At 35.5% G+C, this 18,348-nt stretch overlaps 1 protein-coding gene across 8 annotated transcripts in view; it reads right to left on the reverse strand.

Annotated features, from left to right (window-relative positions):
- The window catches only part of SLC38A9 (solute carrier family 38 member 9), a 102,670-nt gene that overhangs the window by 20,433 nt on the left and 63,889 nt on the right, over positions 1–18,348 (reverse strand). For all 8 annotated transcript variants that reach the window (XM_014781633.2, XM_087443282.1, XM_087443283.1 and 5 more), the window contains one exon: positions 18,223–18,330. In XM_014781633.2, coding sequence (XP_014637119.1) covers positions 18,223–18,330 — 108 coding nt within the window. The remainder of the gene's footprint in view (positions 1–18,222; positions 18,331–18,348) is intronic.

Genomic DNA, 18,348 nt, shown 5'->3' on the forward strand with positions numbered 1-18,348 from the left:
ATAGAGGGGAATGGTTAAACTATGATACAGTTGCTCAGTGATAAACAGTATGTAAGAATTATGTTCTAGAGAAAGATTTTATGCTATGGCCAATGTTCATGATTCAAATAGCATGTATAGTATGACTTTACTTTTATTTTGAAAAGTGTGTGTGTGTACATCTCAGCACTAAAGACAAGCACAGGCTCAGAGTGAAAGGATGGAACACAATACTCCAAGCAAATGGCAAACAAAAGAAAGCAGGTGTTGCCATACTCATATCAGACAAAGTAGACTTCAAGATAAAACAGGTTAAGAAAGACAAAGAAGGGAAATATATAATGATAAAAGGGACACTCCACCAAGAAGACATATCACTTATAAATATATATGCAACCAACATAGGAGCACCAATGTACATAAAGCAATTATTAACAAACCTAAAAGGAGACATTAACAACAACACAGTAATAGCAGGGGATCTTAATACCCCACTTACATCAATGGATAGATTATCCAGACAAAAAGTCAATAAAGAAATAGTAGACTTAAATGAAAAACTGGACGAGATGGACCTAGTAGACATATACAGAGCACTCCATCCAAAAACAGCTGACTACACATTCTTCTCAAGCGCGCATGGAATAGTCTCAAGGATAGATCATATGTTGGGAAACAAAGCAAGCCTCAATAAATTTAATAAGATTGAAATCATAACAAGCATCTTTTCAGACCATAGTGCTATGAAACTGGAAATGAACCATGAAAAAAAAAACTGGGAAAGTGACAAAAATGTGGAGATTAAACAACATGCTACTGAACAACCAATGGATCATTGATGAAATTAAAGGAGAAATCAAAAACTATCTGGAAACAAATGAAAATGAAAATATGCCATACCAAACCATATGGGATGCAGCAAAAACGGTCCTGAGAGGGAAACTCATAGCGATACAAGCCCACTTACCAAACAAGAAAAAGCCCAAATAGGCAACCTTAAATTACACCTAACAGAACTAGAAAAAGAAGAACAAACAAAGTCTAAAGTCAGCAGAAGGAGAGAAATAAAAACAGTAGAAAGGATTAATGAAACAAAGAGTTGGTTCTTTGAGAAGATAAACAAAATCGACAAACCCTTAGTCAGGCTTACTAAGAAAAAAAGAGAAAAGGCTCAAGTAAATAAAATTAGAAATGAAAGAGGAGAAATTACAACGGATACCATGGAAATAAAGAGGATTATAAGAGAATACTGTGAGAAATTATATGCCAACAAACTGGACAATCTAGAAGAAATGGATAAATTCTTAGACTCATACAACCTCCCAAAACTGAACCAAGAAGAAATGGAGAATCTGAATAGACCAATCACAAGTAAAGAGATTGAAATAGTAATCAAAAACCTCCCAAAAAATAAAAGTCCAGGACCAGATGGCTTCTCTGGTGAATTTTATCAAACATTCAAAGAAGATTTAATACCCATCCTTCTCAAACTGTTCCAAAAAATAGAGGAAGATGGAACACTTCCTAAATCATTCTACGAGGCCAACATCACCCTGATACCAAAGCGAGACAAAGATAATACAAAGAAAGAAAATTACAGGCCAATATCGCTGATGAACATAGATGCAAAAATCCTCAACAAAATATTGGCAAACCGAATACAGCAATACATTAAAAAGATCGTACACCATGATCAAGTGGGATTTATACCAGGGACACAGAGATGGTTCAACATCCGCAAATCAATCAACGTGATACATCACATCAACAAAACAAAGAATAAAAACCACATGGTCATCTCAATAGACGCAGAGAAGGCATTTGACAAGATACAACATCCATTTATGATAAAAACTCTCAACAAAATGGGAATAGAAGGAAAGTACCTCAACATAATAAAGGCTATTTATGACAAACCCACAGCCAACATCATACTCAATGGGGAAAGACTGAAAGCCATTCCTCTGAGAACAGGAACGAGGCACAGCTGCCAACTCTCACCACTCCTGTTCAACATAGTATTGGAGGTTTTGGCCAGAGAAATTAGGCAAGAAAAAGGAATAAAAGGAATCCAAATAGGTAACGAAGAAGTGAAACTCTCACTATTTGCAGATGACATGATTTTATATATAGAAAATGCTAAAGAATCTGTTGGAAAACTATTAGAAATAATCAACAACTACAGTAAAGTTTCAGGGTACAAAATCAATCTACAAAAATCAGTTGCATTTCTGTATGCTAATAATGAACTAACAGAAAGAGAGCTCAAAAAGATAATACCATTTACAATTGCATCAAAAAGAATAAAATACCTAGGAATAAATCTTACCAAGGAGATGAAGGACCTATACAATGAAACTACAAGACATTATTGAAAGAAATCCATGATGACATAAAGAAATGGAAAGATATCCCATGCATGTGGATTGGAAGAATGAACATAGTTAAAATGTCTATATTACCTAAAGCAATCTACAGATTCAATGCAATTCCAATCAGAATCCCAATGACATTCTTCACAGAAATAGAAAAAAGAATACTAAAATTTATACTAAAATTTATACTAAATTATACTAAATTTATACTAAAATTTCGGGGGCAACAAAAGACCCCGAATAGCTAAAGCAATCCTAAGAAAAAAGAACAAAGCAGGAGGCATCACAATCCCTGACTTCAAAACATACTACAAAGCAATAGTAATCAAAACAGCATGGTACTGGTACAAAAACAGACACACAGATCAATGGAACAGAATTGAAAGCCCAGAAATAAAACCACACATATACGGACAGCTAATTTTCGACAAAGGTGCTAAGAACATACAATGGAGGAAGGAAAGTCTCTTCAATAAATGGTGTTGGGAAAACTGGACAGCCACATGCAAAAGAAGGAAAGTGGACCATCTGCTATCGCCATTCACAAAAATTAACTCAAAATGGATCAAAGACCTGAAGGTGAGACCTGAAATTACAAAGCTCATAGAAGAAAATATAGGCAACACACTATTTGACATTGGTCATAAGGGAATCTTTTCAGATGACATGCCTACCCAGACTAGGGAAACTAAAGAAAAAATAAATAAGTGGGACTTTATCAGATTAAAGAGCTTCTATAAGACAAACGAAACCAGAATCAAGATGAACAGACAACCCACCAGCTGGGAGAGAATATTTGCAAAACATACATCTGACAAGGGGTTAATCTCCATAACATATAAAGAACTCACACAACTGAACAACAAAAAAACAAACAACCTGATCAAAAAATGGGCAGAGGAAATAACAGACACTTCTCCAAAGAAGATATACAGATGGCCAATAGGCACATGAAAAGATGTTCAACATCACTAATCATCAGGGAAATGCAAATCAAAACAACACTAAGATATCACCTCACGCCCGTTAGAATGGCTATAATCACCAAGACAAAAACAAGTGTTGGAGAGGATGTGGAGAAACAGGAACCCTCATACACAGCTGGTGGGAATGCAAACTGGTGCAGCCTCTATGGAAAATGGTATGGAGATTCCTCCAAGAATTAAAAATAGAGATGCCCTGTGACCCAGCCATCCCACTACTGGGAATCTATCCAACGAACCTGAAATCAACAATCCAAAGAGGCTTATGCACCCCTATGTTCATTGCAGCATTATTCACCATAGCCAAGAAGTGGAAGCAACCTAAGTGTCCCTCGACTGACGATTGGATTAAGAAAATGTGGTATATATATACAATGGAATACTACTCAGCCATAAAAAAAGACAAAATCGTCCCATTTGCAACAACATGGATGGGCCTGGAGCGTATTATGTTAAGTGAAATAAGCCAGAAAGAGAAAGACAAACACTGTATGATCTCACTCATATGTGGAATATAAACCAACACATGGACAGAGAAAACTACTGTGGTTACCAGGGGCAGTGGGGGTGGGGGGGTGGGCACAAGGGGTGAAGGGAGTCATATATATGGTGATGGACAAACAAAAATGTACAACCCAAAATTTCACAATGTTAAAAACCATTAAAACATCAATAAAAAAAAGAAGTGTGTGTGTGTATATGTGTGTATGCAAAGAAAAAAGATGAGGGATATCAACAAAAGTGTAAATAGTGGTTATCTCTGGCTAACAGGATTTATTTTAAATTAACTACTTACCCATATTCTCTAAATTTTCTACAATAAACACAAAATTACTTTGAAATAATAATAATAAAGTAACATATTTTAAAAGCGCTGCCAATTTCTCTCTTTGAAGTCTGTTAATACAAAAATGAAAAAATTGTTTTTATGTAGAATAAGAGCATAATTTACTTGAAAACAGTGCTGGATCCAGGCAAAGTAGGTGGCAAAGTGGAGAACAACCTATCTCAGGGGTTCCTTAGTGTAAAAAGTAGAAATGAGAGAAGAGAGTCCACGAGTTTTTGCCATAATATTTTAGGAAGGGAAGTGAGAACACCTAAGAATCAAGCACTAGCTCTAAAAGAATTCAGGAGGTAAGATCAAAAAAATTATATACTTTTGTTTCCTATCAAGTTTTTTGTCTGTCTGTTAGCTTTCATCTGAATTTTTATCTGTGGAAGCAATTCACAGTGTATTTTTCTTAGGAAAATTCTCCCCTTTTCTGTCTACAGTCTTTTAAATTTTTTACATTTCAGCAATAAAATAAAAGGTGGGGGCAACTCCCATTTTTTTTTTTTAAACTCAATAAATTGGGAATAGAAGATATTTTCCTAATAAGAAAAAGATTGATGATTTCAGATCAACAGTCAGCATCATACATATATAATTATAATAGAGGTACTATTTTTAGGAAGACGATAAAATTATTATTTACACATGACTTTACTATTTGCAGATATTCTTTGCAGAGAAACAACTAAATATCTCTTTAGTAAGAATTCGAAGTCATCAAATCAGAAATGAAGAGAGTAAGAGAGGAAGCAAGGAAGAAAGGAATTACAAAACAGCCAAAAATCAATTAACAAAATGGCAATACTTAGTCCATGCCTATCAATAATTACTTTAAATGTTAATTGACTAAATTCCCCAATCAAAAGACACAGAGTGGCTGAATGGATTAAAAAAACAAGACCCAACTAGATGTTGCCTACAAGAGACTCACTTCAGCTTTAAAGACATACATAGACTGAAAGTGAAGGGGCGAGAAAAGATAATCCATGCAAATGAAAATGAAAAGAAAGCAGGGCTATACTTATATCAGACAAAATAGACTTTAAGCCAAAGGCTGTAACAAGAGACAAGGAAGGTCCTTATATAATGATAAAGAGCTTAATTAATCAAGAGGATATAACATTTGTAAGTATTTATGCTCCCAACACAGGAGCACCTTAATATATAAAGAAAATATTAACAGATCTGAAGGGAGAAATAGAAAGCAATACAATAATAGTAGAGAACTTCAATACCCCACTTTCAACAATGGATAGATCATCCAGACAGAAAATCAATAAGGAAACATTAGACTTATATGACATGTTGGATCAGATGGACTTAAGACATTTACAGAACATTCCATCCAACAGCAGCAGAATACACATTTTTCTCAAGCATACATGGAACATTCTCCAGCATAGACCATATGTTAGGCCATAAAACAAATACTTAACAAATTTAAGAAGACTGAAATCATATGAAGCATCTTTTCCAACCACAATGGTATGAAACTATGAAAACTGGAAAATTCACAAATATGTGGAGGAGATTAAACAACATGCTACTGAACAACCAATGAATCAAAGAAGAAATAAGAGAATTCAATAAACAACTTGAGATAAATGAGATCTTTTAGTATCAACATACTAAAAGATAAGGGATGCAGCAAAAACCGTTATAAGAGGAAAGTTTATAGCAATAAATGCCTCCATTAAGAAATAAGAATGATGTCAAATAAACAACCCAACTAGAAAAAGAAGAACAAATTAAGCCTAAAGTAGTGGAAGGAAGGAAATAACAAAGATTAGAGTGGAAATAAATGAATAGAGACTAAAAAGACAATAGAAGAGATCAATGAACTAAGCTGTTTTTTGAAAAGATAAATGAAAACAAAATAGACAAACCTTTAGCTAGATTAATCAAGAAAAAAAGAGAAAAGACTCAAAATTATAAATGAAAGAGGAGACATCACAACTGATACCACAGAAATACAAAGGATCATGAGACTACTGTGAACAATTATACACCAACAAATTGGACAACCTAGATGAAAAGGATGAATTCCTAGAAACATATAACCAACTAAGACTGAATCATGAAGAAATAGAAAATCTAAACAGACCAATTACTAGCAAGGAGATTGAAACAGTAATCAAAAATCTCCCAATAAAGAAAAGTCCAGGAAGGACCAGATAGCTTCAGGGGTGAATTCTACCAAACATTTAAAGAGGAATTAATATTAATCTTTCTCAAATTCTCTGAAAAACAGAAGAGGAGAGAATACTTCCAAACTCATTTCCTGAGGCCAGCATTATCCTGATACCAAATCCAGACAAGACCACTACAAGAAAAGAAAATTACAGGCCAATATCCCTGATGAACATAGATGTAAAAATCCTCAACAAAATATTAGCAAACTGAATTCAACATTAATACATTAAAAGAATCACAGACCATGATCAAGTGGAATTTATTTCAGGGATGTGAGGATGGTTCAATATCCACAAATCAATCAATGTGATACACCACATTAACAAAATGAAGGATAAAAATCATAAGATCATCTCAATAGAGGCAGAAAAAGCATTTTACAAATTTCAACATTCATTTATAATAAAAACTCTCAACAAACTGCGTATGGAGGGAATGTACATCAACATAATAAAGGCCACATATGAGATGCCCACAGCTAAAGTCATACTTGAAAATATGACTGAAAGCTTTTCCTCTAAGATCAGGAAAAGACAAGGATGCCCACTCTCACCACTTTTATTCAATATAGTACTGGAAGTCCTAGCCAGAGCAATTAGGCAAGAAAAAGAAATAAAAGGCATCCAAATTAGAAAGGAAGAAGTAAAACTGCCTCTATTTGCAGAAGACATGATATTATATAGAAAACACTAAAGACTCCACAAAAAAACTGTTGAACAAATAAACAAATTCAGTAAAGTTGCAGGATGCAAAGTCAATATACAAAAAGCTGTTGCATTTCTATATGCTAACAATGAACCAATAGAAAGAGAAACTAAGAAAACATCCCATTCACAATAGCATCAAAAAGAATAAAATACTTAGGAATAAATTTAACTAAGGAGGTGAAAGATCTGTAAATGGAAAACTAAAGACAATAATGAAAGAAATAGAAGACAGAAATAAATGGAAAGATATTCTAGGCTCATGGATTGGAAGAATTAATATTGCTAAACTGTCCATACTACCCAAAGCAATCTACAGATTCAATGAATCCCCATCAAAATTTCAATTTTCATTTGAAAATGTAGTATTTTTCACAGAAATAGAACAAACAATCCTACAATGTGTATTGAACCACAAAGACTCCAAATAGCCAAAGCAACCTTGAGAAAGAAGAACAAAGCTGGAGGCATCATGCTTCCTGATTTCAAACTATATTACAAGTGTATAGTAATCAAAACAGTATGGTACTGGCAAAAACCAGATACATAGATCAATGGAATAGAATAGAGTGCCCAGAAATAAACCCACACCTATGTGGTCAATTAATTTATGACAAAGGGGCTAAGAATATACAATGGGGAAAAAGACAGTCTCTTCAATAAATGGTGCTGGGAAAGCTGGACAGCCACATGAGGGAAAAATAAGACTAGGCCCCATCTTACACCATATACAAAAATTAACTCAAAACATTAAAGACTTGAATGTAAGACTTGAAACCATAAAACTCCTAGTAGAAAATATAGGGGATAAACTCTTTAACATTGCTCTTGGCAGTGATTTTTTTGATTTGGCAACAAAAGCAAAGGCAACAAAAGCAAAAATAACCAGGCGGGACTACATCATACTAAAAGACTTCTGCACAGCAAAGGAAACCATTAATGAAATGAAAAGGCAACCTACAGATTGGGTAAAAATGTTTGCAAATCATCTATCTGATAAGGGGTTAATATCCAAAATATACAAATAACTCATACATCTCAATAGCAAAAAAATAAACAATCTGATTAAAAAACAGGCAGAGGAACTAAATAGACATTTTTCCAAAGAAGACACACAAATAACCAACAGGTACATGTAAAGTTGCTCAACATCACTAATCATCAGGGGAATGCAAATCAAAACCACAATGAGATATCACCTCACACATGTTAGAATGGCTATCATCAAAAAGATAAGAGACGAGTGTTGGTGAGGATGTGGAGAAAATGGAACCCTTGTGCATAGATGGTGGGAATGTAAATTGGTGCGGCCAGTATGGAAAACAGTATGGAGGTTCCCCAAAAAATTTAAAATAGAACTACCATATGATCCAGCAATCCCACTTCTGGGTATATGTTCAAAGGAAAGGAAAACAGGATCTCAAAGGGATATCTGCACTCCCATGTTCATTGCAGCGTTATTCACAATAGCTAAGATATATGTCAATTATATCTCAATAAAGCTGGGAAAAAAAGAATTCGAAGAAAGGTAGCTAGAAAGAAAAAAATATATATAAGAAATCAACATCTTATATACATGTAATAACTGGTTAAAAGATATAAAGACAAATTAAAGGATACCATTCACAATAACAAAATAGACATAAATATTGTTAAAGTTATTCCTGGGCCATAACACGCCAAATTTACATTAAAATATTATAAAACTTTACTGTGGCAGCCATGTAAGTGTACTATTCAGGTCTCATTTCAAGTGACAACCTGATGCAAGGAGTGCAGGTTAGCTGATAGCCTCCAGCTGCAGCACCTTTGGGATCTGCTGACCTGTTCAAGCAGCCATCACACTCTCCCTGGGCAGCTCCTGGCCTAATGACTGAGCAAGCCTGACTACTTTCACCCAACCCTGGACTCCTCTGCAGACAATCTTGGCCAGAACTCCACACTGGCTTGGCTGAGACTTTCTGAGTCTATTCCTACCCAATCCTCCTCTTCTCCTTCTCTCCTTTCACAAATCTGAGCTACACTGTGGTCGGATGTAGCCATCTACTCCTGCTCACTCTCCCTTCTATCTTTCAGAGGTGCTCCCCCAATAAATTACTTGTACTTCTAACTCCATTTTGGTGTCTGCTTACTGGAGAACTTGAACTGACACAGTTGGTACTGGAAGTGGTCTAAGAAAGCAGCAGTGAAATGGGATGTGGGCACTCGATCACTCATCACCCAGCTTTGAATTATCATCTCAGCCGTGATTTAGCTACATCCCAAGGTTCTGATAGTGCTTTTACTCTTATTGCTTTTCTACATATTCTGTTGATTCAGAGAGAGTGAATAAATGAGGCTACAGCACCTGTGATCCCAACTTATCTTTTTTTTTTTGTATTTGACTGTAGCAGCTCCATTATGAATCCTATTTTTAGGCAGGAATTACAGGACTATTCTTCCTTTACCATACTGACCTCCTGGAGACATAGAAGCCTATCTCCTAGTTCAGCTAAACCCAAATAAGGGGGAAGGAGAGTCTCATAGCCAGCCAGAGTTATTTTTAGCTTAAAATAGAAGGCTCTTCATGATCTGGCCTTTGCCTCTTTATCCTTATCTCCTATCACTTCCCCCCAACAAGTATTCTTTCATTCCAGCCATACAAATTCCTGTAATCTCCTAAATGGGTCATGTTATCTCAGGCCTTATCTGTTGTTTAAACTTATTATTCTCTTGACCTGGCATACACCCCTTCCTCCATTTCTTCATTTAATGAACTCCTTTTGGCCCTTAAAACATTCTCTATTTAGAACCCTTCTCTGATTCCTAATTTTTACTTACATGCAATTCCTCTATACTACCATGTCTCAGGTGTATATCTTTGTAACTATGATCATTAATTCACAAATTGGTCTTACTGGTGAACTGTAAGTTCCTGGAGGGCAGTGGGCCACGTCTTTTTTGACAATAAATCAGAGGCATTCATTTATTTTCAGAATGAAGGACTCTTAGCCATGGAAGTGGTCAAAATTCTACTTTAAACTGTTCTTCAGAATGATTTTGCTTTTTGCTAAGATCTATTAGTTTTCAATAAATTCTCTTCAATTTAGCTCATCTTTCCTGTCTCTCAGAGCAATCAACCTCTATTACCCCTAAGATGCCTCCTGAAGCAACTTGTTAGTTGATTCTTTTCTAACTAAGGCAGGTGATACCACTGTTGTTTCTAACTTGTCAAATTAATGTCCACCTTTTTCCAATTAACCAACAAAACTCTTTTTGAGTAAATTTCTTGAAAACCTGAGATTCTTTTTAACAGCTTTATTGAGATATAATTCACATGCATTTCATTGATTTAATATGTACAATTAAATAGTTTTTAGTATATTCACCGAGCTGTGCAACCATCACCACAGTACTTCATTCCTTTCTATTTCCAAATAATATTCCATCGTATGGACATATGACATTTATCCTTTCATTAGTGATGGACATTTAGGTTGTTTCCATTTTTTTGGCTATTATGAATAATGCTGCTACGAACATTCTTGTACAAGTTTTTGTATGGAAGATTGCCTTTTTAAAGAACCCAGTCATTTACACCACGATCAGTGTATAGTTAATTAAAGAAGACCAATTCCTTCATGAAGCAGTTTTAAAGAAGCCCCGAACTTCTGATCATTTTCAAACTGCCCACTTTTTTCCTTTGAGAAGGCATATTAAGAAAGGAAGTAAGCAGAGGAGGAGAAGATAATTGCAGTACGTTAACCTGACAAAGGATGCATAACTAGAATGTATGAAGAACTCCTATAAATCAATAAGAAAAAAGTAGAAAAATGGGCTAAAGACTTGAAGAGGCACTGGACAAAAGAGGAAATCCAAATTGCCAATAAACATAAAAACGGTGCTAACTTCATTAGCCATTGGAAAATGCAAATTAAAACCACAATACCACTACATACCCACCAGAAAGGTGAGATGAAAAAGACAGAGAATACAAGCGTTAGAGAAGAGGTGGAGCAACTAGAACACTCCAACACTGCTGGTGGGAATGTAAATTGGTACAAACATTTTGGAGAGCTGTTTGGCAATATCTATCAAAGCAGAATATATGCATACCCTTTGACCTAGCAATTCCACTCCTAGGTTTATACTTAAGAGAAAGCAGCCACATGTTCACCAAAAGATATGTATGAGAATGAAGATTGATGCCATAAACATAATAGTCAAAAACTGGAGACTACTCAAATGTCCCTTAACAGTAAAAGATAAACAAATTGTGGTACAGTTATACAATGAAATATCAATGAGAATGAATGAACTACAAATACACACAACAATATGGATAAATATCACAATATAATGTTGATCAGAAGAAGCCATACACCAAAGAATACATACTTGTATATCTCATTTATATTACATTAAAAAAACAGGCAAAACTAACCTTTGGAGTTAGAAGTTAGAACAGTGGTTATCTTTGCAGGGAGATAACGACTGGTAGGGAGAATAAGAGGGACTTCTGAGATGCTAGTAATTTCTGTTTTTGATCTGGGTGCTGGGTATCTGGTGTGCTCAGTTTGTGAAAATTAATCAAGCTGTACACTTATGAGTTGTGCACTTTTGTATTTGTATGCTATATGTTAATAAAAAGTTCAAAAGCAAAAACAAAAAAACAGTGGGGCACACTGGTAAAAAATGAGAGAAATTCCATTATATTTGGAAGCATTATTAAGTATAATGAGTGAATGGTAAAATGCAGTCTGCTCCTAATGGAAAGAGAATAACAAAATTATTTAAAGCTTATGTGGTTAGAAAATTATTTTTTCTGGTTACAGACAAACACAATGCTGCTGTCAAACGGCAAATCACCCGATAATCCTTGATAATCAGTGTCTGAAGTCTCTTTGAAGTCAGTTTCAAAGCATTTAACAGTTTTCATTTAAAAAATGTAATCAATTATAGTCTTAAATGTGTACTAATTGTTAAAGGTTAATAGTATTACAAGGTTTCTACGGAAAACCAGCATTCTCTTGCTTCATACGTCCCATCCTGAATCCTGGTTCCCAGAGGCAACTAATTTTAACTCTTCTAACTATTCAGCATATTTATTTTAAATTTATAATCTAGCTTATTTTCAAGTAATATGCTTATATTCCTTTTCTTTTAAGTTTTAGACATAATCCATTGGTTTTCTACCAGAAGCCTTTAATTTATATCACTACAACCACTCACACTTTCCCATTTCCTATCCCCCCAATATAATTATAATTTTGATTTTGCAAAATCAATATTCAATTTTTTTTTTCTACGCTGAGGAAGATTCGCCCTGAGCTAAGATCCGCTGCCAATATTCCTCTTTTTGTATGTGAGCCGCCACCACAACACGGCCACTGACAGACAAGTGGTGTAGGTCTGTGGCCAGGAACCGAACCTGGGCCACTGAAGTGGAGCATGCCAAACTTAACCATTAGGCCACCGGTGCTGGCCCTCAGTGTTTTAATTTTTGTGATTATGTATTATTCATTGTCAAGCCATGGAATGTATTATTACATTTTCTTTCTTATATAAAAATACTTTTGTTTATTTGTTTTTCTAAAGGTAATAATTGCCTTTTTCCTTTTTGGTTGCCTAATTTTCTAGTTAACACTAATTCTTTCCCAACTCTCCAAAACAATGATAAAACTCTACTCTAGCATACAATACATTAAATAATATTTTCCATTTTATTTTCTTCCTGGAAAAAACTGCCTCCTGGGGCCATCTGTCTACCTGCTATAATCTGGGCTGGTGGCTCACTAGGCCTGTTGCACAGCTGTTTTCTAGGATTTCCCTTCACCATCACTCTGGGAATTTCTTGATTTACTATTTCTTTTTGGTGGAGAACAGTTTGCAGTTTTTTCCTGAGAAAGAGTGCATGGAAAGCAAAATTTTGTGAGACTTTACTTTTGGAAAATATCTTTATTGTTCTCTAACACTTGAATGAGAGTATGGTGGGATTTAGAATTTTAGGTTAAAATAACTTATTTTGAGACACTTGATGACACTTCTATTGTCTTCTAGCTTTCAGAGTTGTTAAAAAGCCTGATACTATTCTGATTCCAGACCTTTTGTATACACCTATTCTTCATCCCCAGAAGCTTTTAGGGTCTTCTCTTTATTCCTGGTATTCTGAAATTTTATGATGATATGCTTTAGTGTGGGTCTTATTCACAGTGCTGGGCACTTCAGGTCCTTTACATCTAGAAACCCATGTTCTTCAGTTCTGGGGAGATTTCTTAAATTATTTCTTTGGTAATTTCCTCCTCTTCATTTTCTCTCCTTATGTAACTATTTTTAGTTGGATATTGGGCCACCTGCATTAATGCTCTAATTTTCTTATCTTTTCTCTCCTATTTTTCCTTATGCCCTCCCTCCCTCCCTTCCTTCTGTCCATCCATACATCCGTCCATCCATTCATCCATCCATGATTTCTAGTCTACTTTTTGGGAAGTTAGCTTTATCTTCCAAATTTTCTTTGAATTCTTAATTCCTATTATATTTTTGATTTCTAAGACCAAACTCCCTCCTTTCCTTCTTTTTTTCCTTCCTTGGCATCCAAATATTGTTTCATGAATCTATCACTTTCTTCTGTCACTTTGAGGATGTAAGTTTTTTGGAAGTTTTCTTTTGTTCCCTCTTATTCTCTTTTCCCTTTAAGTTCCTTTTTTTCTTTCCTGTTTTGTTTCATGTAAGAGGCTTTCTACAAACATCTAGTGATGTTTGTCTGTTTGTTTATATTGAAAAGTATACTTAGTAGACATCTAAAAGGTCTGATATAAGCAAGTTACCTGCCATTTTTTTGGTAGAACCCAAATATTTGAAACTCTAGGTCTTTCCTCTTGGGTTTGTCAGTTTCTCCAGAGAAGAATCCTCTATTATCCTATGCTGTCAGCATTCTAGGAGCCAAGGAGCGAAGAACAGAGAATCGGAGGGGTATAGGAGAGAGCACGGTCTCACCATTCAGTTTATATGCTTTCGCTTAATCCCTGTTTTCAGACTACAGCCTTATTCCCACCCTTTGTTGTGCTTGGCGAACCCAAGTTCAGAGCCTTTCTGATTCAGTTTCTTCCATCTCTTGCTAGGTCAAGGAGGGAAAGGGAGGGTTATATCTAACCATTCCTGATACAAACTTTCAAGGAATTCTCTCATTTTAAGCCCTTCTCCTTACCCTTGCTTTCAGAGTTACGCAGGTGCCTCCAAATGCTGAGGCTTTCAAGGATCGTGTAGCTCAACTTGGCCTCCTTTGTGTTGGAATCTCTCTATAGGTACTTACATTTCAGCTTTCTCTGCTTTGCTGTCAGTTACCAACCATCTATCAGTTTTCCAGCTTCTAAAACTCTGTTGCTATCTCTTGTGTGCTGTTGTCTCTTCTATAGAGCCTCTTTGTGTTTGTTTTTTACATTTATTTCTTTATTGTTGTTTTAATGGAATTTAGGAGGGAGTAGAGATAAACACATTTATTCATTCAACAATTATTCATTGGGCACTCACTATACGCCAGGAAGTATTATAGGCCTTGAAGATGTAATAGTAATAGAGGAGTATAAAAAACAAAAACAAAGAACATCCCTTTTCTCAGAGAGCTAACATTCTAGTTAAAGGAGACAGATACACTGGCAAAAAAATAAATACAAGTATTCCTTACCATCTGAACTTTCACTATCCGAATTCAAGAACCAAATAGATTTGGAAACATTTATAGATAAATCTCCTGTTATCTTAACTTCTGCTACCTTCTATCTGAAACTCAGGAACTAAGTAGATTAGAATAATAGATATCCCTCAAATTCCTACTCATTATCAGAATCAGAAACTTAATAGATTTAGATAGCCAGGGATACTTGCACATAAGATTTGGTAGTGATGAGAGCTCTAAAGAAAAATAAGGCACTCAGAAAGAGGGGTGGGAGTGGGCAGGAAGTCAGGGAAGACCTCTCTAATGATACTAACCATGTAGATACCTGAGAAAAGATAAGGGCATTTCATGCACAGAGCACAGTAAGTGCAAAGATTCTGAGCTAGGAGTGTGCTTGGCATTTTTGTGGAATAGCAAGGAAGATAGTGTGGCTGGAGTGGACGTGAATGAGTGGGAAAGTAGTAGGGGATGAAATCAGAGAGGCAGCCAGGAGTCCGATCATATAGGGCCTGTGGACTATGATGAAGACTTGCCTTTATTCTGAATGAGATATGAAAACATTAGAAGCTTTTCAAGGTTGTGTTTTAAAAAGATCACTCCAGCTGTCAGGTGTTGAACAGACTATGGAAGGGGGAGATGGAGTGGAAAGCGTGAGACTAGTTAAGAGGTTACTAAAATAATCCAGATGAGAGATTAGTAGTTTGACATAGTTCTTTTGGTGGAAATGGTAAGAAGTAGTCAGATTCTCAACTTATTTTGAAAGTAGAACTCACATGCTTTGCAGATGTGGGGAGTGGGAAAAGAACAGTCAAGTATGACTCCAAAGTTTTTGGCCTGAGCAAGTGGAAAATTGGAGCTACCATTTTCTGAGATAGAGAAGCCTGGGAGAAGAGCAGCTTAAGTAGGTTGGTGGGATGGGGGTGGATAAGGAAGGAAACAAGTATTTGGTTTTTGTAAATTTAAGTTTGAGATACCTACTGGACATCCAAGTGGAGATGCAGAAGGGGCAGATAGATATATGACTGAATTTCAGTGGAGAAATCTGGGCTAGAGATATAAAATTGGGACTAGTCAACATACAGATAATATATGAAGCCAGGTGACTAGATAATATTACCGTGGGAATAAAGGTAGAGAGAAAGAGGTTTGAATAATCAAGCCTAGATGACTCCATCACTTAGAGGTCAGAAATATGAGGAGCAGTTATGCAGAAGAATCAAGAGAGAATGAGGTTTTAGAAGTTAAGTAAAGAAAGTGTTTTAAGATGGAGTGACAAAATGTGCCCTATGTTGCTGATAGGTTGAGTAAGAAGAGATGTGAGAATCGGTCTTTGGATTTGGCAAGATGGAGTCATTGGTCATCAGTGGAGTGACTGAGGCAAAAGCCTAACGGAAGTGAGTTCAAGGCAAAATAGAAGGACAAGTGGAGACAGTAAGCATAGACAACTCTTTCAGAGTTTTTCTTTAAAGGGAAGCAATAGCTAGAGGGGAATGTGGGGTTATATGAGTTTTTGTTTTTAGATTGGGAGATAGGTTTGTATACTGGTAGGAATAGTTCAGTAAGGAAAAATCTGATGATATGATTAAGGAGAAAGAAGAGATAACAGCAAAAGTAAAGTCCTTGAGTAAGCAGGAAAGGATAGGATGAAATACATGAGTAGGTTTTTTTCTCATTATTTTTCCAATTACCTGGGAAGAAAGGTGATGGGATCTACTGCACTGAAAAAGAAATTTTTAGAAACAAGAGTACATAAAAAAGGATTCAATCAGAACTACAAGTTTATGTGAATTCTTTACCAGGATAGTAAAGATTCATACCCTCCAAAGTTCTCTGATTCTTTTTTTATTTTTTATTTATTTATTTTTGTGATGAAGATCAGCTCTGAGCTAACATCTACGCCAATCCTCCTCTTTTTGCTGAGGAAGACTGGCCCTCGGCTAACATCTGTGCCCATCTTCCTCTATTTTATATGGGACCCCGCCATAGCATGGCCTGACAAGCAGTGCATCGGTGCATGCCTGGAATCTGAACCTGGGCTGCCAGCAGCGGAGCGCGCACACTTAACCGCTATGCCACAGGCTGGCCCCCTCTCTGATTCTTAATTAGCCTTTACTAAAAAAGATTTTGTGACATATTTTTATTCTTGAGATGTTCTTCAATCACAAGAAAGTAATTAATTTCAGGACCATAAATATTAACACAAGCCTCTTTTAATCCTCATGATTCTCCCTTCATATCATCTAGAAATGAAGTAAAGTGAAACAAACGGCTTAATATCTATTTAAATATGTCCTCTTTTCCATCTTCTAAATAACTATTTATACTCTGCCTTTCCCTCATATTTATCTCTAATGTCTTATCATTAGCAGAAACATATCACGAAGACACTTAATATAGATCAGTATGGATCTAATTTTAGAAAATAATATTCTAGACTATTTTTATCAATCAATAGCTTAAACTAGCTTAAAGTTGCCATTTTCATCAATGTCCAATTTTAAATACTATCAGAGAGAAGGATGCCTTTCAAGCCCCAGCACTTCCTTTACCCTGAATTTACGCAGACTTTTTAGTCTTTGTGGGTTTCTAATGAAAATAAAAAATCAAAGCTAATGCAGCCACAATCTGAAAACAAGTAACCATGGTAACATAAACAACAACTCCCAAGGACCACCAACTCAGTATACCTGGAAAACCCAGGAAAGTTGTAACAAAAGAAACAAAAAAAGTAGTAGACAACTACAACTGCAGACTTCAGAGAGTAACACCAGATACTGAATAGAGACTTGAAATTCTAGACCACCTGAATCAACAGTGGAAGAATGGAAAGAAAGTAGTTTTTCTAAACCAACAACAGAATTTTGTACTACTTTCTCCTATCAGTTTTCCAGCTTCCAGTTTTCAAGATACTAGTATAATAGTCTCTTCTATTTTCTAATCCGTCTCCTCATTTAGTATTACCCATTCATTGCTTCACTGTGCTTTTATCATGACCAAAATACTCTAAATTTGGGTGAAATTTGAGAAACTGCCAAGTTATAACCATGAGAAAAAAAAAGAGGGAACACTTAATAATTACATCTTAATTAGCCTGAAAAACAGCAATATTAAAAAAAAAAACCATAAGGGGAACAATGATGTTAATGAGCAGTATAATCCACATATATTAATCTCTGACCATGTTCTCAGTCTCTGAAATTTTAGGGGTATGTTTTCTCAGAAAAGTCTAGAGAATGAGTTCTTGATTTCTCATTTGCATTGTAACTTCAACGAACTTCAACACCCAAGTATAAACGACAAAGGGCCCTGGTTACCCCTAACTACAAGAAAACCAGAGTAATTTCAATTGTACTCTTGTTTTTAGTCTAATAACATTAATAAAAATGCTCATAATAAAAAAATACCATTGTTCTTGTTCTAGAATAGCAATAGTTAACAACAGCTAACTTAAAGATCACATTATTGTAATTTATTAATTCTTTATTTGGCTACAATAGCTCACCTGGTACAAAAAATTCTGTTGGCATAAACCAATGAAATTCCAAATGAAATCCCAAGTGAATAGCCTTAAAGGTGACGAGGAAAATCAAATAGAGAACGGACACTGTGCCTGTGAGAAAAAATTCAG

Source organism: Ceratotherium simum, chromosome 18, assembly GCF_057802395.1.
Source record: "Ceratotherium simum simum isolate JZ-2026a chromosome 18, ASM5780239v1, whole genome shotgun sequence".
Taxonomy (NCBI): Eukaryota; Metazoa; Chordata; class Mammalia; order Perissodactyla; family Rhinocerotidae; genus Ceratotherium; species Ceratotherium simum.